Genomic DNA, 14,022 nt, shown 5'->3' with positions numbered 1-14,022 from the left:
TTTGACGGGCTCTGAAAAGTCCAAAATTGTAAGATGTCTTGCAGAGGGATGCAGCAGTCTTGAAATTGCCAAACGTTTGAAGCGTGATCACCGAACAATCAAGGGTTTCATGGCAAATAGCCAACAGGGTCGCAAGAAGCATGTTAGGCAAAAAAAGGCCAAATAACTGCCCATGAATTGAGGAAAATCAAGCGTGAAGCTGCCAAGATGCCATTTGCCACCTGTTTGGCCATATTTCAGAGCTGCAACGTTACGGGAGTATCAAAAAGCATAAGGTGTGCCCATACTCATGGACATGGCCAAGGTAAGGAAGGCTGAAAAACCACCACCTCTGAACAAGAAACATAAGATAAAACGTCAAGACTGGGCCAAGAAATATCTTAAGACTGATTTTTCAAAGGTTTTATGGACTGATGAAATGAGAGTGAGTCTTAATGGGCCAGATGGATGGGCCAGAGGCTGGATCAGTAAAGGGCAGAGAGCTCCACTCTGACTCAGATGCCAGCAAGGTGGAGGTGGGGTACTGGTATGGGCTGGTATCATCAAAGATCAACTTGTGGGACCTTTTCGGGTTGAGGATGGAGTGAAGCTCAACTCCCAGACCTACTGTCAGTTTCTGGAAGACAACTTCTTCAAGCAGTGGTACAGGAAGAAGTCAGTATCATTCAAGAAAAAACATGATTTTCATGCAGGACAATGCTGCATCACATGCATGCAACTACTCCACAGCGTGGCTGGCCAGTAAAGGTCTAAAAGATGAAAAAATAATGACATGGCCCCCTTGTTCATCTGATCTGAACCCCATAGAGAACCTGTGGTCCCTCATAAAATGTGAGACCTACAGGGCAGGGAAACAGTACACCTCTCGTAACAGTATCTGGAGACTGTGGTGTTGATCGTAAACAGATCAAGCAACTCACAGAGTCTATGGATGGTCGGCTGTTGAGTGTCATTAAAAAAAAAAAAAAAAAGTGGCTATATTGGTCACTAATTGTTTGCGGTTTTGTTTTTTCATGTCAGAAATGTTTATTTCTAAATTTTGTGTAGTTATATTGGTTTACCTGGTGAAAATAAACAAGTGAGATGGGAATATATTTGGTTTTTATTAAGTTGCCTAATAATTCTGCACAGTAATAGTTACCTGAACAAATATATATCCTCCATAATATAGCCAAATCTAAAAAAAACCCACTCCAACTTCCAAAAATATTAAGCTTTGATATTTATGAGTCTTTTGGGTTGATTGAGAACATAGTTGTTGATCAATAATAAAAAAAAATCCTCTAAAATACAACTTGCCTAATAATTCTGCACACGGTGTATAATACTATTCAGTGTATTTCTTAATTCCCCTAATGATAGTGACTGGGTGTCCCACTCCAGACAGTAAGTTTGTGAGCTTGGTATAAAACACGTGATATGCCAATAGCAATCGGAGACTCAGCATCCGCCAGCCCTTCCATATTCCCAATACACAGGTTTAGGGTCTGCTTGAATTTGCACCCCGAATCCGCTTTCCATTAAGAACAGAACATCATTTATATATCAAGGCAAGTGTGGGTTTATCGTGCCTGTCTACAAACCCATTGCTTGCTTCCATTGTATATAGGAGTGCAGAGCAGTTTTTGTCTTGTAGCACAGGCCGTCCTGTTTTGCCCACGCTCCCTCACAGCCATGAAAGTGTTGTATCTCAGAAGCAATGAAATAAACACAGGTATCCGGTATCGCCAATTCCCTTTCAATTTGTCTAGACTGATCATTTGATTCTCGGTTGACGCTTGCGCCATATTAGTTCCCTAAGCATGGTCTGTATTTTCCAAAAAAATGGGAGGTATAATCCAGCACAGTAAATTATGTAATAGGTACAACAGTTGGGGCATTAGAATCATTTTAATAAGATCCCCCCTACCTATTACCGACAAACGCAATCTACAGCATGTATTTATTTCAGATCTAAATCTAGCCAATAGGTGATCTATATTAAGCATTACATAATCCTTGGGATTTAAACTGATCATTACTGTAAGATATTGGAACTTATCCACCACCTGTATCTGTGAGCATGCAATTATTTCCAAAGAGGGGAGAGGATTGAGGGGCAACAAAGATGATTTTTGCCAATTTATTTTAAAGGTAATTTGGCAGGTGCAATATGCACCCAGAATCACGAGCAGTGCATATTGATAATCCCTGCCTAACTGTCCCTGTAGCTAGTAGTAGAGATAAAGTGATCTTTAGAAAAAGTATTTCTAAAGATCCTTTATGATATGCAAATGAGCGCAGGGACTAGTCACAAGGGCGTTAGTTTCTGCGCTCATTCCACCCTATTAGCATGTTAGCACGCCCACAGGGACGTGCTAACATGCTATTCAATGCCATTGCCCAACGTCATCAGCAGTGACACGTGTCCCTGTGTCCGTTGTCACCGCATCAGATACCAAGCAGTGTACATGGTGAAGTCCAGCACTTCCAGTCATGCCCACTATGAAGCTTGGTGTATGCATCCCAGCTTCAGAAAGGTCTACTGCGCATGACTGGAAGTGCCAGGACCTCTGATCATGGGCACTGCCCAGTGTCTGATGTGGTGACAAAAGACAAGTACACGTGTCACCGCTGATGACACTGGACAATGAGCATTGAATAGCATGTTAGCACACCACTGTGGGTGTACTAACATGCTAAGAGGGCGGAATGAGCGCAGGAACTAACGCCCTTGTGACTAGTCCTTGCGCTCATTAGCATATCATAAAGGATCTTTAGAAATACTTTTTCTAAAGATCTCTTTATGTACAGTTAGGTCCAGAAATATTTGGACAGTGACACAATTTTCGCGAGTTGGGCTCTGCATGCCACCACATTGGATTTGAAATGAAACCTCTACAACAGAATTCAAGTGCAGATTGTAACGTTTAATTTGAAGGTTTGAACAAAAATATCTGATAGAAATTGTAGGAATTGTACACATTTCTTTACAAACACTCCACATTTTAGGAGGTCAAAAGTAATTGGACAAATAAACCAAACCCAAACAAAATATTTGTATTTTCAATATTTTGTTGCGAATCCTTTGGAGGCAATCACTGCCTTAAGTCTGGAACCCATGGACATCACCAAACGCTGGGTTTCCTCCTTCTTAATGCTTTGCCAGGCCTTTACAGCCGCAGCCTTCAGGTCTTGCTTGTTTGTGGGTCTTTCCATCTTAAGTCTGGATTTGAGCAAGTGAAATGCATGCTCAATTGGGTTAAGATCTGGTGATTGACTTGGCCATTGCAGAATGTTCCACTTTTTTGCACTCATGAACTCCTGGGTAGCTTTGGCTGTATGCTTGGGGTCATTGTCCATCTGTACTATGAAGCGCCGTCCAATCAACTTTGCGGCATTTGGCTGAATCTGGGCTGAAAGTATATCCCGGTACACTTCAGAATTCATCCGGCTACTCTTGTCTGCTGTTATGTCATCAATAAACACAAGTGACCCAGTGCCATTGAAAGCCATGCATGCCCATGCCATCACGTTGCCTCCACCATGTTTTACAGAGGATGTGGTGTGCCTTGGATCATGTGCCGTTCCCTTTCTTCTCCAAACTTTTTTCTTCCCATCATTCTGGTACAGGTTGATCTTTGTCTCATCTGTTCATAGAATACTTTTCCAGAACTGAGCTGGCCTGTCTATTTTTGGAATTGATGAATGGTTTGCATCTAGATGTGAACCCTTTGTATTTACTTTCATGGAGTCTTCTCTTTACAGTTGACTTAGAGACAGATACACCTACTTCACTGAGAGTGTTCTGGACTTCAGTTGATGTTGTGAACAGGTTCTTCTTCACCAAAGAAAGTATGCGGCGATCATCTACCACTGTTGTCATCCGTGGACGCCCAGGCCTTTTTGAGTTCCCAAGCTCACCAGTCAATTCCTTTTTTCTCAGAATGTACAGAATTTTCTCAGAATGTACCCGACTGTTGATTTTGCTACTCCAAGCATGTCTGCTATCTCTCTGATGGATTTTTTCTTTTTTTTCAGCCTCAGGATGTTCTGCTTCACCTCAATTGAGAGTTCCTTAGACCGCATGTTGTCTGGTCACAGCAACAGCTTCCAAATGCAAAACCACACACCTGTAATCAACCCCAGACCTTTTAACTACTTCATTGATTACAGGTGAACGAGGGAGATACCTTCAGAGTTAATTGCAGCCCTTAGAGTCCCTTGTCCAATTACTTTTGGTCCCTTGAAAAAGAGGAGGCTATGCATTACAGAGCTATGATTCCTAAACCCTTTCTCCGATTTGGATGTGAAAACTCTCATATTGCAGCTGGGAGTGTGCACTTTCAGCCCATATTATATATATAATTGTATTTCTGAACATGTTTTTGTAAACAGCTAAAATAACAAAACTTGTGTCACTGTCCAAATATTTCTGGCCCTGACTGTATGTTACTAGATATAGGGATGGTTAGGAAGGGATTAGAAATATGCACCCAGAATTGCTTATGGTTCTGGGTGCCTATTGCACCTGACAGGTTCACTTTAAATTATCAGCTGTAGACTTATTGGGCATGAACCCTGATTTTACTTAAGTTATCATTGTATTCAATCTGTTAGCCAACACTTTGACGTCAACCTGGAGTAAGGATATTGGTCGGCACGAATACGGGTCATCAGAGTTTCCCTTGGTTTCAGCAGCGATACTATAATTGCTTCATTCAACAAGGGGGGGACCCACAGGGGGGACCCACCCCCCAACTCAGCCCCTTCCAACATTTTGAATAATGTGGGACTGAGGATCTCTTTATATAGTTCCCCTGGAATGTCAGCTGATCCTGGAGCCTTTTCACTGGAGATTGCTCATCGCGTCCTGCAACTCCTCCACTGGTCTCTAGAAGCTACAGATAATTGAGGAGTTTTATATTATTTACATAGGATGATAGCTCGAGAGATAGATTTACATGCATATAGGTCGCTGTAGTAGGAGCATAATAAAGATGTAACCTCGGAGGTCAGCAGTTATTTCTCCTTCTGCCAACACCAGTCTAGATATCCATGTTGCACCTTTTTGTGCCTTCACTGTTGACGCCAAAAGGTGCCTCACAATTTCTCCTCCCAAAAAGTAATTTTGTTTGATAAACACTCATTTCTTAGATGCTAAGGCCTGTGGGTGGTCCGCCAAGGCTTTCTGTGCCAACTCCCACTTTCATCTCATTTCAACCGATCCCTTTTCCATAAATGATTTCTCTGAAAAATTCCCTTACCCATGTAACAACAGGGAGAAGTGGTCTACTCAAGTCACACCCATTTGAGCTTCCAAACGCAAGTACCATTTTTAAAATCTGTGAGGAGTACGAGGGGGGGTATACGGTATATAGTCACAATTATGATCTTAATATTATAACTTTCACAGAGAATACAAATATACCTTAAGGCCACGTCTCACTAAGCAACATCGCTAGCAACATCGCTGCTGAGGCACGACGTTTGTGACGTAGCAGCGATATTGCTAGCGATGTTGCTGTGTGTGACATCCAGCAACAACCTGGCCCCTGCTGTGAGGTCGTTGGTTGTTGCTGAATGTCCTGGGCCATTTTTTAGTTGTTGCTCTCCCGCTGTGAAGCACACATCGCTGTGTGTGACAGCAAGACAGCAACAACTGAATGTGCAGTGAGCAGGAGCCGGCTTCTGCGGACGCTGGTAACCAATGTAAACATCGGGTAACCAAGAAGCCCTTTCCTTGGTTACCCGATATTTACCTTCGTTACCAGCCTCCTCCGCTCTCACTGTCAGTGCCTGCTCCCTGCACACATAACCAGACTACACATCGGGTAATTAACCCAATGTGTACTCTGGCTAGGAGTGCAGAGAGCCAGCGCTAAGTGGTGTGCGCTGGTAACCAAGGTAAATATCGGGTTGGTTACCCAATATTTACCTTAGTCACCAAGAGCAGCATCGCTTCCACGTGTCGCTGCTGGCTTGGAGCTGGTCACTGGTTGCTGGTGAGATCTGCCTGTGTGACAGCTCACCAGCAACCATGTAGCGACGCTCCAGCAATCCCCGCCAGGTCAGGTTGCTGGTGGGATCGCTGGAGTGTCGCTTAGTGTGACGGTACCTTTACACCTGAATAATAAATGGCATAGACTCATGTTCCAAGACCCTTACTGCTCCAGCATGTGTGGAGTGGACCTCTTTGCCCAGCCATGCTATTTTTCATCAAGTGTACAGTCATTGGTCATGCTCATCCCTGATAAGACGTACAATTCCTGCCTTCTGTTGTATCCAAGTGAACAGCGCACATCTTCTTACAGACTCCCCTGACCCTGGACATTGCAGGTCAATAAGTCAATCATGGACGCCACATCTAGGTATTCATATCATACAGTATACAGTATATATTGTGTATGTTTTAGACCAGTTTTCCTACGTGCTCCTCCACTTTCCCCATCGGTTTCCTGACAAAATGCAGGATCTCTGGTAGGTGACCCCAATTTCAAACACGTAACTGATATGATACAACATATAACTGAATTGGAGCCCCTCAGCCGGTGAAGGGCAGGGGGGCTATTAGACCGTCTAATATCAGAAAGTGAAAAAAATAGCATTTCCATTTAAATGGTTAGATCGTGCTAATGGAAACACTAAAACTCTTCCCGTAGAACATTCTCCCCCTGGACAGAGGAGATATATTCATCCATCCCACACAAGTTATGTAGACCCCTTCTCTGGAATGGGGTTAACCATTATCCCCAGTGTCCTCTTGCTCAGGGACCTTTCCCGCCTCCATTTTAGGGGTGCCTACACCTTTCATTAGTCTCCAGCCAAGCTTCTTTTGGGGAATGAACTCTTGGTGTTTGTTCTGTCTCTAGCATGGCCTCTCTCCACTGTCACTGGGGAAGGGCACCATTAGGTCTTGTGATGACCCCTCGTTACTTTCCCCGGCCGACCTTCCCTCTGGTACCTAACAGGGTGAATGTCCCTCTGAGCAGCAGTCCTGCGTCACTCCCGCACAGCGCTCTAGTTTGGCTATACTCGCCCGTTCTCTGGCCGGCGTGCTGTGAGGAGGCGCCATCTTGGATGCCTCATTGTCTAGGCCTAACACTTACTGCGGGTCATCTCCGGCTCCAAACGTCCCCAATGACCTCTCTCTCAGCTCCAGGCACCTTCCCAGACATCAGGAACCAAATATGAGGCACCTTACAGGATACAGGACGGATGAAGGGGTTTTATCAGGATACTGAACGGGAGAGTCGCTCCGTGCGTCTGCTTTACATGGCGGTCAGCACACGCCCCACACAGACTATCACATGTGTATGGTTTTGTGTTAGATTTTTAATCACACTTTTTTGTGTGAATTTTTTTATAGCAAAGTCTACAGAAAAGACAAGGAAGGAAAATAATAAATCATGCAATCTAGGATATGTAAAAGAAAATTGGTAAAAAAGCTGTTGATTATGTAGAAGGAAATATATGTTGTCGTAAACCTCAGTGCAAACTATTGTAGTAAATGTAAGACCCCTCCCACGGCGGACCCCCAGCAGTCTTACCTTGCCCTCCTTTATTTTGGCCTTACACTGCAGGAAGTACCAGTACGGGGTGTTCCTTCTTCCCCTGTACCTCTTCTGAGCGGATTGTGTTCCCCCAGTAATTTCCTCATCCTCCTCATATCTCAGGTCCTGGAGGTGTGGAGAAGATTTCTTAAACACAGTTCTTGAGGTGAACGTCTTGGACAATGTTCCAAAGTTGTCCTCGTCTGGTCCCAGTGAATCATGGCCAGCCCCGGCCTGGTCAGAGATAGCCCTGAATAGCGGCCCTCTCTGCTGGGGGGACAGACGCTGGTATGTTGGGGTCCGGCAATGAGCTAGACCAAGCTGCCCGCACACGGGTCGCACTTTTATTAACCATCCTGATGCCAGGGAGTTTGATGGTAACTTAGCGAGGATCTGCAGGACGCCCATGGTAGCTGGCGATCAACGGTCATCACACAGCTGAAAGAATACACAAAAAGAAAGATATATTATCCGCTGTCAACTATGGAGATCTAGACAGCAGCACGGCTGCTGGGGGTCATACGTGTATGCACAGTATATAGTGTATATATAGTGGAGGATACAGTGTGCACATACTGTGTAGGATCTCTATGTGCCTGCTCTGCACATACAGGTGGAGGCTGTAATCAGGGGCGTAACTACCGCGGTCGCAGCAGTCGCCATTGCGACCGGGCCCGGGAAGTTAGGTGCCCGCGGCAGCCCGGCAGATCAGCAGCCAGCTCCTTTCTGTGAGAGGAGCTGCGCTGTTCTGCCGCAGACCACACGGCGCGGCGGCCGCTATATGACCCGGTCGCCGCCACTAACTCCAGGCCCCCTGCCTGGTGTCTGCGGTGGCGTCACCGCGCTCTGCTTTGATATTGCATAGAGCAGCCGGAGCCGCTCTATGCATCATAAGTCTTCCCCCGTGACTGCGCAGTGACGTCACTCCTGTGCGACTGCTGTGTGTGGTGAGAGCATAGAGCGCAGGAGGACGCCGACCGGAGCCACGAGGACAGAAGTGAGGACGAGCAGCGGTGAAACACGTAGAGGTGAGGACAGAGCTGCGGTGGAAGGAGAAGAGAGGTGAGTACTTTTTTTTTATTTTTTTTTATTATTATAAATCAGTGAGTACACGGGGAGGCTGGCTGCAGTACACATGGAGGCCCTGGGGCTGGCTGCATGACACATGGAGGCCATGGTGGGGGGAGGCTGGCTGCATGACTCATGGAGGCCTGCGAAGGGGCTGGGTGCATGACACATGAAGACCCTGGGTTGCTTGCTGCATGACACATGGAGGCCCTGGGGGGCTGGCTGCATGATACGTGGAGGTCTATGGGGCTGCATAATAAACACGAAGGACACCTTATACATGGACTATATGGGTGCATTATACATGAAGGAGTATGGGGCTGCATAATACAATATGAAGGTTTATGGGGCTGCATTGTAATATATATAGGACTATGGGGGCTACATTATAATATATGGAGGACTATGGAGGCTACTTTATACATGGAGGACTATGGAGGTGCCTTATAAAACATGGAGGACTGTGGTGCAGTATAATATATGGAGAACTATGGGGTGAATTATAATACAAGGAGAATTATAATACAAGGAGGACTATGGGAAATGAATTATAATACATGGAGGACTATGGAGGTGCATTTCAATATATGAAGGGTTATGTGGGACCCTTTATACTATACTAGAAGGTGGCCCGATTCTACGCATCGGGTATTCTAGAATTTACGTATTGTGTAGTTCATGTATGATTTTTGTTTTATATATATATATATATATATATATATATATAGATGTTGTTGTGTGTAGTTACCAAGTGTTTGTGTAGGGCGCTGTACATGTTCTGAGTGTCGCGGGGGGTGAGAGCGGTGTTGTATGTGTGTTGCGTGTGTTGCGTTGTTTGTGGAGCGCTGTGTGTCTGTAGCGTTGTGTGTGTGTGTGTGTTGTGCGGTTTGTGTGGGTGTGGTGTGTTTTGGGGGGAGGTATGTTTTGAGCAATGTGTGTGTTGTGCAGTATGTGCGTATATTTGTGTGTGCAGCGTTGTCTGTGTGTGTGGGTGTCTGTGTAGGGCGTTGTTTGTGATTCCTAGTGTGTGTGTGTTGTGCAGTGCGCGTGTGTGTGTGTGTTGGGGGGAGGTGTGCACCTCCCATCGTGCTCCATCCCCCATGCTGCGCACCCCCCATCGTGCTGCATCCCCCATGCTGCGCACTCCCAAACGTGCTCCATCCGCCATGCTGCGCACTCCCAAACGTGGTCCATCCGCCATGCTGCGCACTCCCAAACGTGCTCCATCCGCCATACTGCGCACTCCCCATCGTGCTGCATCCCCCATGCTGCGCACTCCCCATCGTGCTCTATCCGCCATGCTGCACACTCCCAAACGTGCTCCATCCGCCATGCTGCGCACTCCCAAACGTGCTCCATCCGCCATGCTGCGCACCCCCTATCATGCTCCATCCGCCATGCTGCGCAGTCCCAAACGTGCTCCACCCGCCATGCTGCGCACTCCCAAACGTGCTCCATCCGCCATGCTGCGCACTCCCAAACGTGCTCCATCCGCCATGCTGCGCACTCCCAAACGTGGTCCATCCGCCATGCTGCGCACTCCCAAACGTGCTCCATCCGCCATGCTGCGCACTCCCAAACGTGCTCCATCCGCCATACTGCGCACTCCCCATCGTGCACCATCCGGCATGCTGCGCACTCCCAAACGTGCTCCATCCGCCATGCTGCGCACTCCCAAACGTGCTCCATCCGCCATGCTGCGCACTCCCAAACGTGGTCCATCCGCCATGCTGCGCACTCCCAAACGTGCTTTATCCGCCATGCTGCGCACTCCCAAACGTGCTTTATCCGCCATGCTGCGCACTCCCAAACGTGCTCCATCCGCCATACTGCGCACTCCCAAACGTGCTCCATCCGCCATACTGCGCACTCCCCATCGTGCACCATCCGGCATGCTGCGCACTCCCAAACGTGCTCCATCCGTCATGCTGCGCACTCCCAAACGTGCTCCATCCGTCATGCTGCGCACTCCCAAACGTGCTCCATCCGCCATGCTGCGCACTCCCAAACGTGCTCCATCCGCCATGCTGCGCACCCCCCATCATGCTCCATCCGCTTGGGAGTGCGCAGCATGCCGGATGGTGCACGATGGGGAGTGCGCAGTATGGCGGATGGAGCACGTTTGGGAGTGCGCAGTATGGCGGATGGAGCACGTTTGGGAGTGCGCAGCATGGCGGATGGACCACGTTTGGGAGTGCGCAGCATGGCGGATGGACCACGTTTGGGAGTGCGCAGCATGGCGGATGGACCACGTTTGGGAGTGTGCAGCATGGGGGATGCAGCACGATGGGGAGTGCGCAGTATGGCGGATGGAGCACGTTTGCTCAGCCTCTCTCCTTCCAGCCTCCCTCAGCATCAGCCTCCCCCTCCCAGCCTTCCCCAAGATCAGCCTCTCTGCTCCCAGCCTCCTCCAGCACGCCGTGCTCCTCTGCCGACACTCACCCACACCCGATCGCATCCACTCACCCACACAACCGATCGCATCCACTCACCCACACAACCGATCGCATCCACTCACCCACACAACCGATCGCATCCACTCACACACACAACCGATCGCATCCACTCACACACACAACCGATCGCATCCACTCACACACACCCGATCGCATACACTCACACACACAGACACTGACGATATTGAACATACGCGGTGATATTCACAACATCCGGGGATATCACATGCTTCTGGCCATGTGATCCTCTGTCAGGTCCTGGAAGCTCACAGCACAATATCGCCGCCGAGAAGCAAGCGATATCCCAGGATGTTGTGAGTATTTGGATGCGATGTGATGTGTGTGTGTGAGTGAGTGTGATCTGATTTGTGTGTGTGTGTGTGCTGTTATGTGTGTGCTGTTATGTTATGTATGTTCCGCAGCTGCAGGACCTTGATGTGTGGATGCGATGTGATGTGTGTGTGAGGTGTGTATGAGAGTGAGTGTGAGCCGGTGTACACTGGTAACTATGATACACATCGGGTAACTAAGGGACCTTAGTTACCCGATGTGTATAATGGTTACCAGCTTTCACGGCCTCCGTTAAGATCCCAGCATCGCAAGGTTATGTCTGGCGCTGCCGGGATCCTGACGGAGCCGGTGTAGAAGCAAGCGATATCCCAGGATGTTGTGATGTGTGGATGTGATGTGTGAGGTGTGTGTGAGAGTGAGTGTGATCTGATGTGTGTGTACTCACCTGGGAATCGGAGCCCCGTGTCAGTTGGGCCACAGCGAGCGTGCATTGCGTGAGGGGGGCGGGGCCTGCAGAGAGCCGGGGCGAGAGGCCAATCCGTGTGGGGGGGCGGGGCCATGGCGAGCCCAGCGGCCAATCAGCTTTGTGTCACCGTAAGGACACAATTTCGGAGCATGACAGACAGACAGACAGACAGACAGACAGACAGAATAAGGCAATTATATATATAGATGGAAGGCTATATTGGGGCCATTATAGTATTTGGAGATCTATATGCAAGGGGGGACAAAGATACAATCGGGATGGGAATGTTTTGTGCTGAGGGAGAAAGGCTCTTTCCCTCAGCACCCAGCTTTCCCATGCTCTGCTGTACATCTCTCAGCACCCAGCTTTCCCATGCTCTGCTGTACATCTCTGAGCACCCAGCTTTCCCATGCTCTGCTGTACATCTCTCAGCACCCAGCTTTCCCATGCTCTGCTGTACATCTCTGAGCACCCAGCTTTCCCATGCTCTGCTGTACATCTCTCAGCACCCAGCTTTCCCATGCTCTGCTGTACATCTCTCAGCACCCAGCTTTCCCATGCTCTGCTGTACATCTCTCAGCACCCAGCTTTCCCATGCTCTGCTGTACATCTCTCAGCACCCAGCTTTCCCATGCTCTGCTGTACAGCTCTCAGCACCCAGCTTTCCCATGCTCTGCTGTACATCTCTGAGCACCCAGCTTTCCCATGCTCTGCTGTACATCTCTCAGCACCCAGCTTTCCCATGCTCTGCTGTACATCTCTCAGCACCCAGCTTTCCCATGCTCTGCTGTACATCTCTGAGCACCCAGCTTTCCCATGCTCTGCTGTACATCTCTCAGCACCCAGCTTTCCCATGCTCTGCTGTACATCTCTCAGCACCCAGCTTTCCCATGCTCTGCTGTACATCTCTCAGCACCCAGCTTTCCCATGCTCTGCTGTACAGCTCTCAGCACCCAGCTTTCCCATGCTCTGCTGTACAGCTCTCAGCACCCAGCTTTCCCATGCTCTGCTGTACAGCTCTCAGCACCCAGCTTTCCCATGCTCTGCTGTACATCTCTGAGCACCCAGCTTTCCCATGCTCTGCTGTACATCTCTCAGCACCCAGCTTTCCCATGCTCTGCTGTACATCTCTCAGCACCCAGCTTTCCCATGCTCTGCTGTACATCTCTCAGCACCCAGCTTTCCCATGCTCTGCTATACATCTCTCAGCACCCAGCTTTCCCATGCTCTGCTATACATCTCTCAGCACCCAGCTTTCCCATGCTCTGCTATACATCTCTCAGCACCCAGCTTTCCCATGCTCTGCTGTACATCTCTCAGCACCCAGCTTTCCCATGCTCTGCTATACATCTCTCAGCACCCAGCTTTCCCATGCTCTGCTATACATCTCTCAGCACCCAGCTTTCCCATGCTCTGCTATACAGCTCTCAGCACCCAGCTTTCCCATGCTCTGCTGTACATCTCTCAGCTTTCCCCTGCTCTGATATGGGAAAGCTGGGTGCTGAGGGAATGATATATAGCAGAGCATGGGGAAGCTGAGTGCCGAGGACAAGATGGATTTCAGATCATGAGAAACCTGGGTGCTGAGGGTAAGAGCCAATTGTCAGTGTCATTATCCCTACCCTAAAGGCCCTGTCACACACAGAGATAAATCTGCGGCAGATCTGTGGTTGCAGTGAAATTGTGGACAATCAGTGCCAGGTTTGTGGCTGTGTACAAATGGAACAATATGTCCATGATTTCACTGCAACCACAGATCTGCCAAAGATTTATCTCTGTGTGTGACGGGGTCTTAGGTGTCGGTGTACGTGGAGGGGGAGGGTCCGGTCCAAATTTTGCACCAGGGCCCATCAAACTCTAGTTACGCCACTGGCTGTAATCCTCATACAGTGAGTGATTCTCCCCAGAGTGATGGGCCGCAGATACAGACCACTTATTACAATGATGTATGGTATCCAATGTGTCCGCTATATACATTGTCAGTGATTTTTCACACGCCGACCAGAAAATAACAAGCCAGCCTGGCCGCCCTGCTTCTATAACTCACATACTGATAACAGCGAGCAATAGACTGCGATAAGAGAAGAGAAAGTACGAACCTGTGTCCCCTGCTCCCAGCCGTGCACCCGGCACACTATGGCACTGTCCGCCAGCACCATGCCGTCCTCTGGCGCAGGTGACGTTACCCACAATGCACTGCCGAGGCCCC

At 48.6% G+C, this 14,022-nt stretch overlaps 1 protein-coding gene across 2 annotated transcripts in view; it reads right to left on the bottom strand.

Annotated features, from left to right (window-relative positions):
- Nucleotides 1-14,019, bottom strand: part of PTCD1 (pentatricopeptide repeat domain 1) — a 41,870-nt gene extending 27,851 nt beyond the window's left edge. Inside the window, exons 1-3 of one of the 2 annotated variants that reach the window (XM_075317854.1) lie at nucleotides 13,913-13,993; nucleotides 11,793-11,929; nucleotides 7,530-7,970 (exon numbers count right to left, since the gene is read on the bottom strand). In XM_075317854.1, the coding sequence (XP_075173969.1) occupies nucleotides 7,530-7,940 (411 nt within the window). In that variant the 5' untranslated portion in view covers nucleotides 7,941-7,970; nucleotides 11,793-11,929; nucleotides 13,913-13,993. Of the gene's footprint in view, nucleotides 1-7,529; nucleotides 7,971-11,792; nucleotides 11,930-13,912 lie in introns of both variants that reach the window. The other variant, XM_075317853.1, reaches the window with a different exon arrangement.
- Between the last annotated feature and the right edge of the window lie 3 nt (nucleotides 14,020-14,022).

This window comes from Anomaloglossus baeobatrachus, chromosome 7, assembly GCF_048569485.1.
Source record: "Anomaloglossus baeobatrachus isolate aAnoBae1 chromosome 7, aAnoBae1.hap1, whole genome shotgun sequence".
Taxonomy (NCBI): Eukaryota; Metazoa; Chordata; class Amphibia; order Anura; family Aromobatidae; genus Anomaloglossus; species Anomaloglossus baeobatrachus.
The sequence above is the reverse complement of the archived record's forward strand: the minus strand, read 5'-3'. Positions and strand labels throughout refer to the sequence as shown.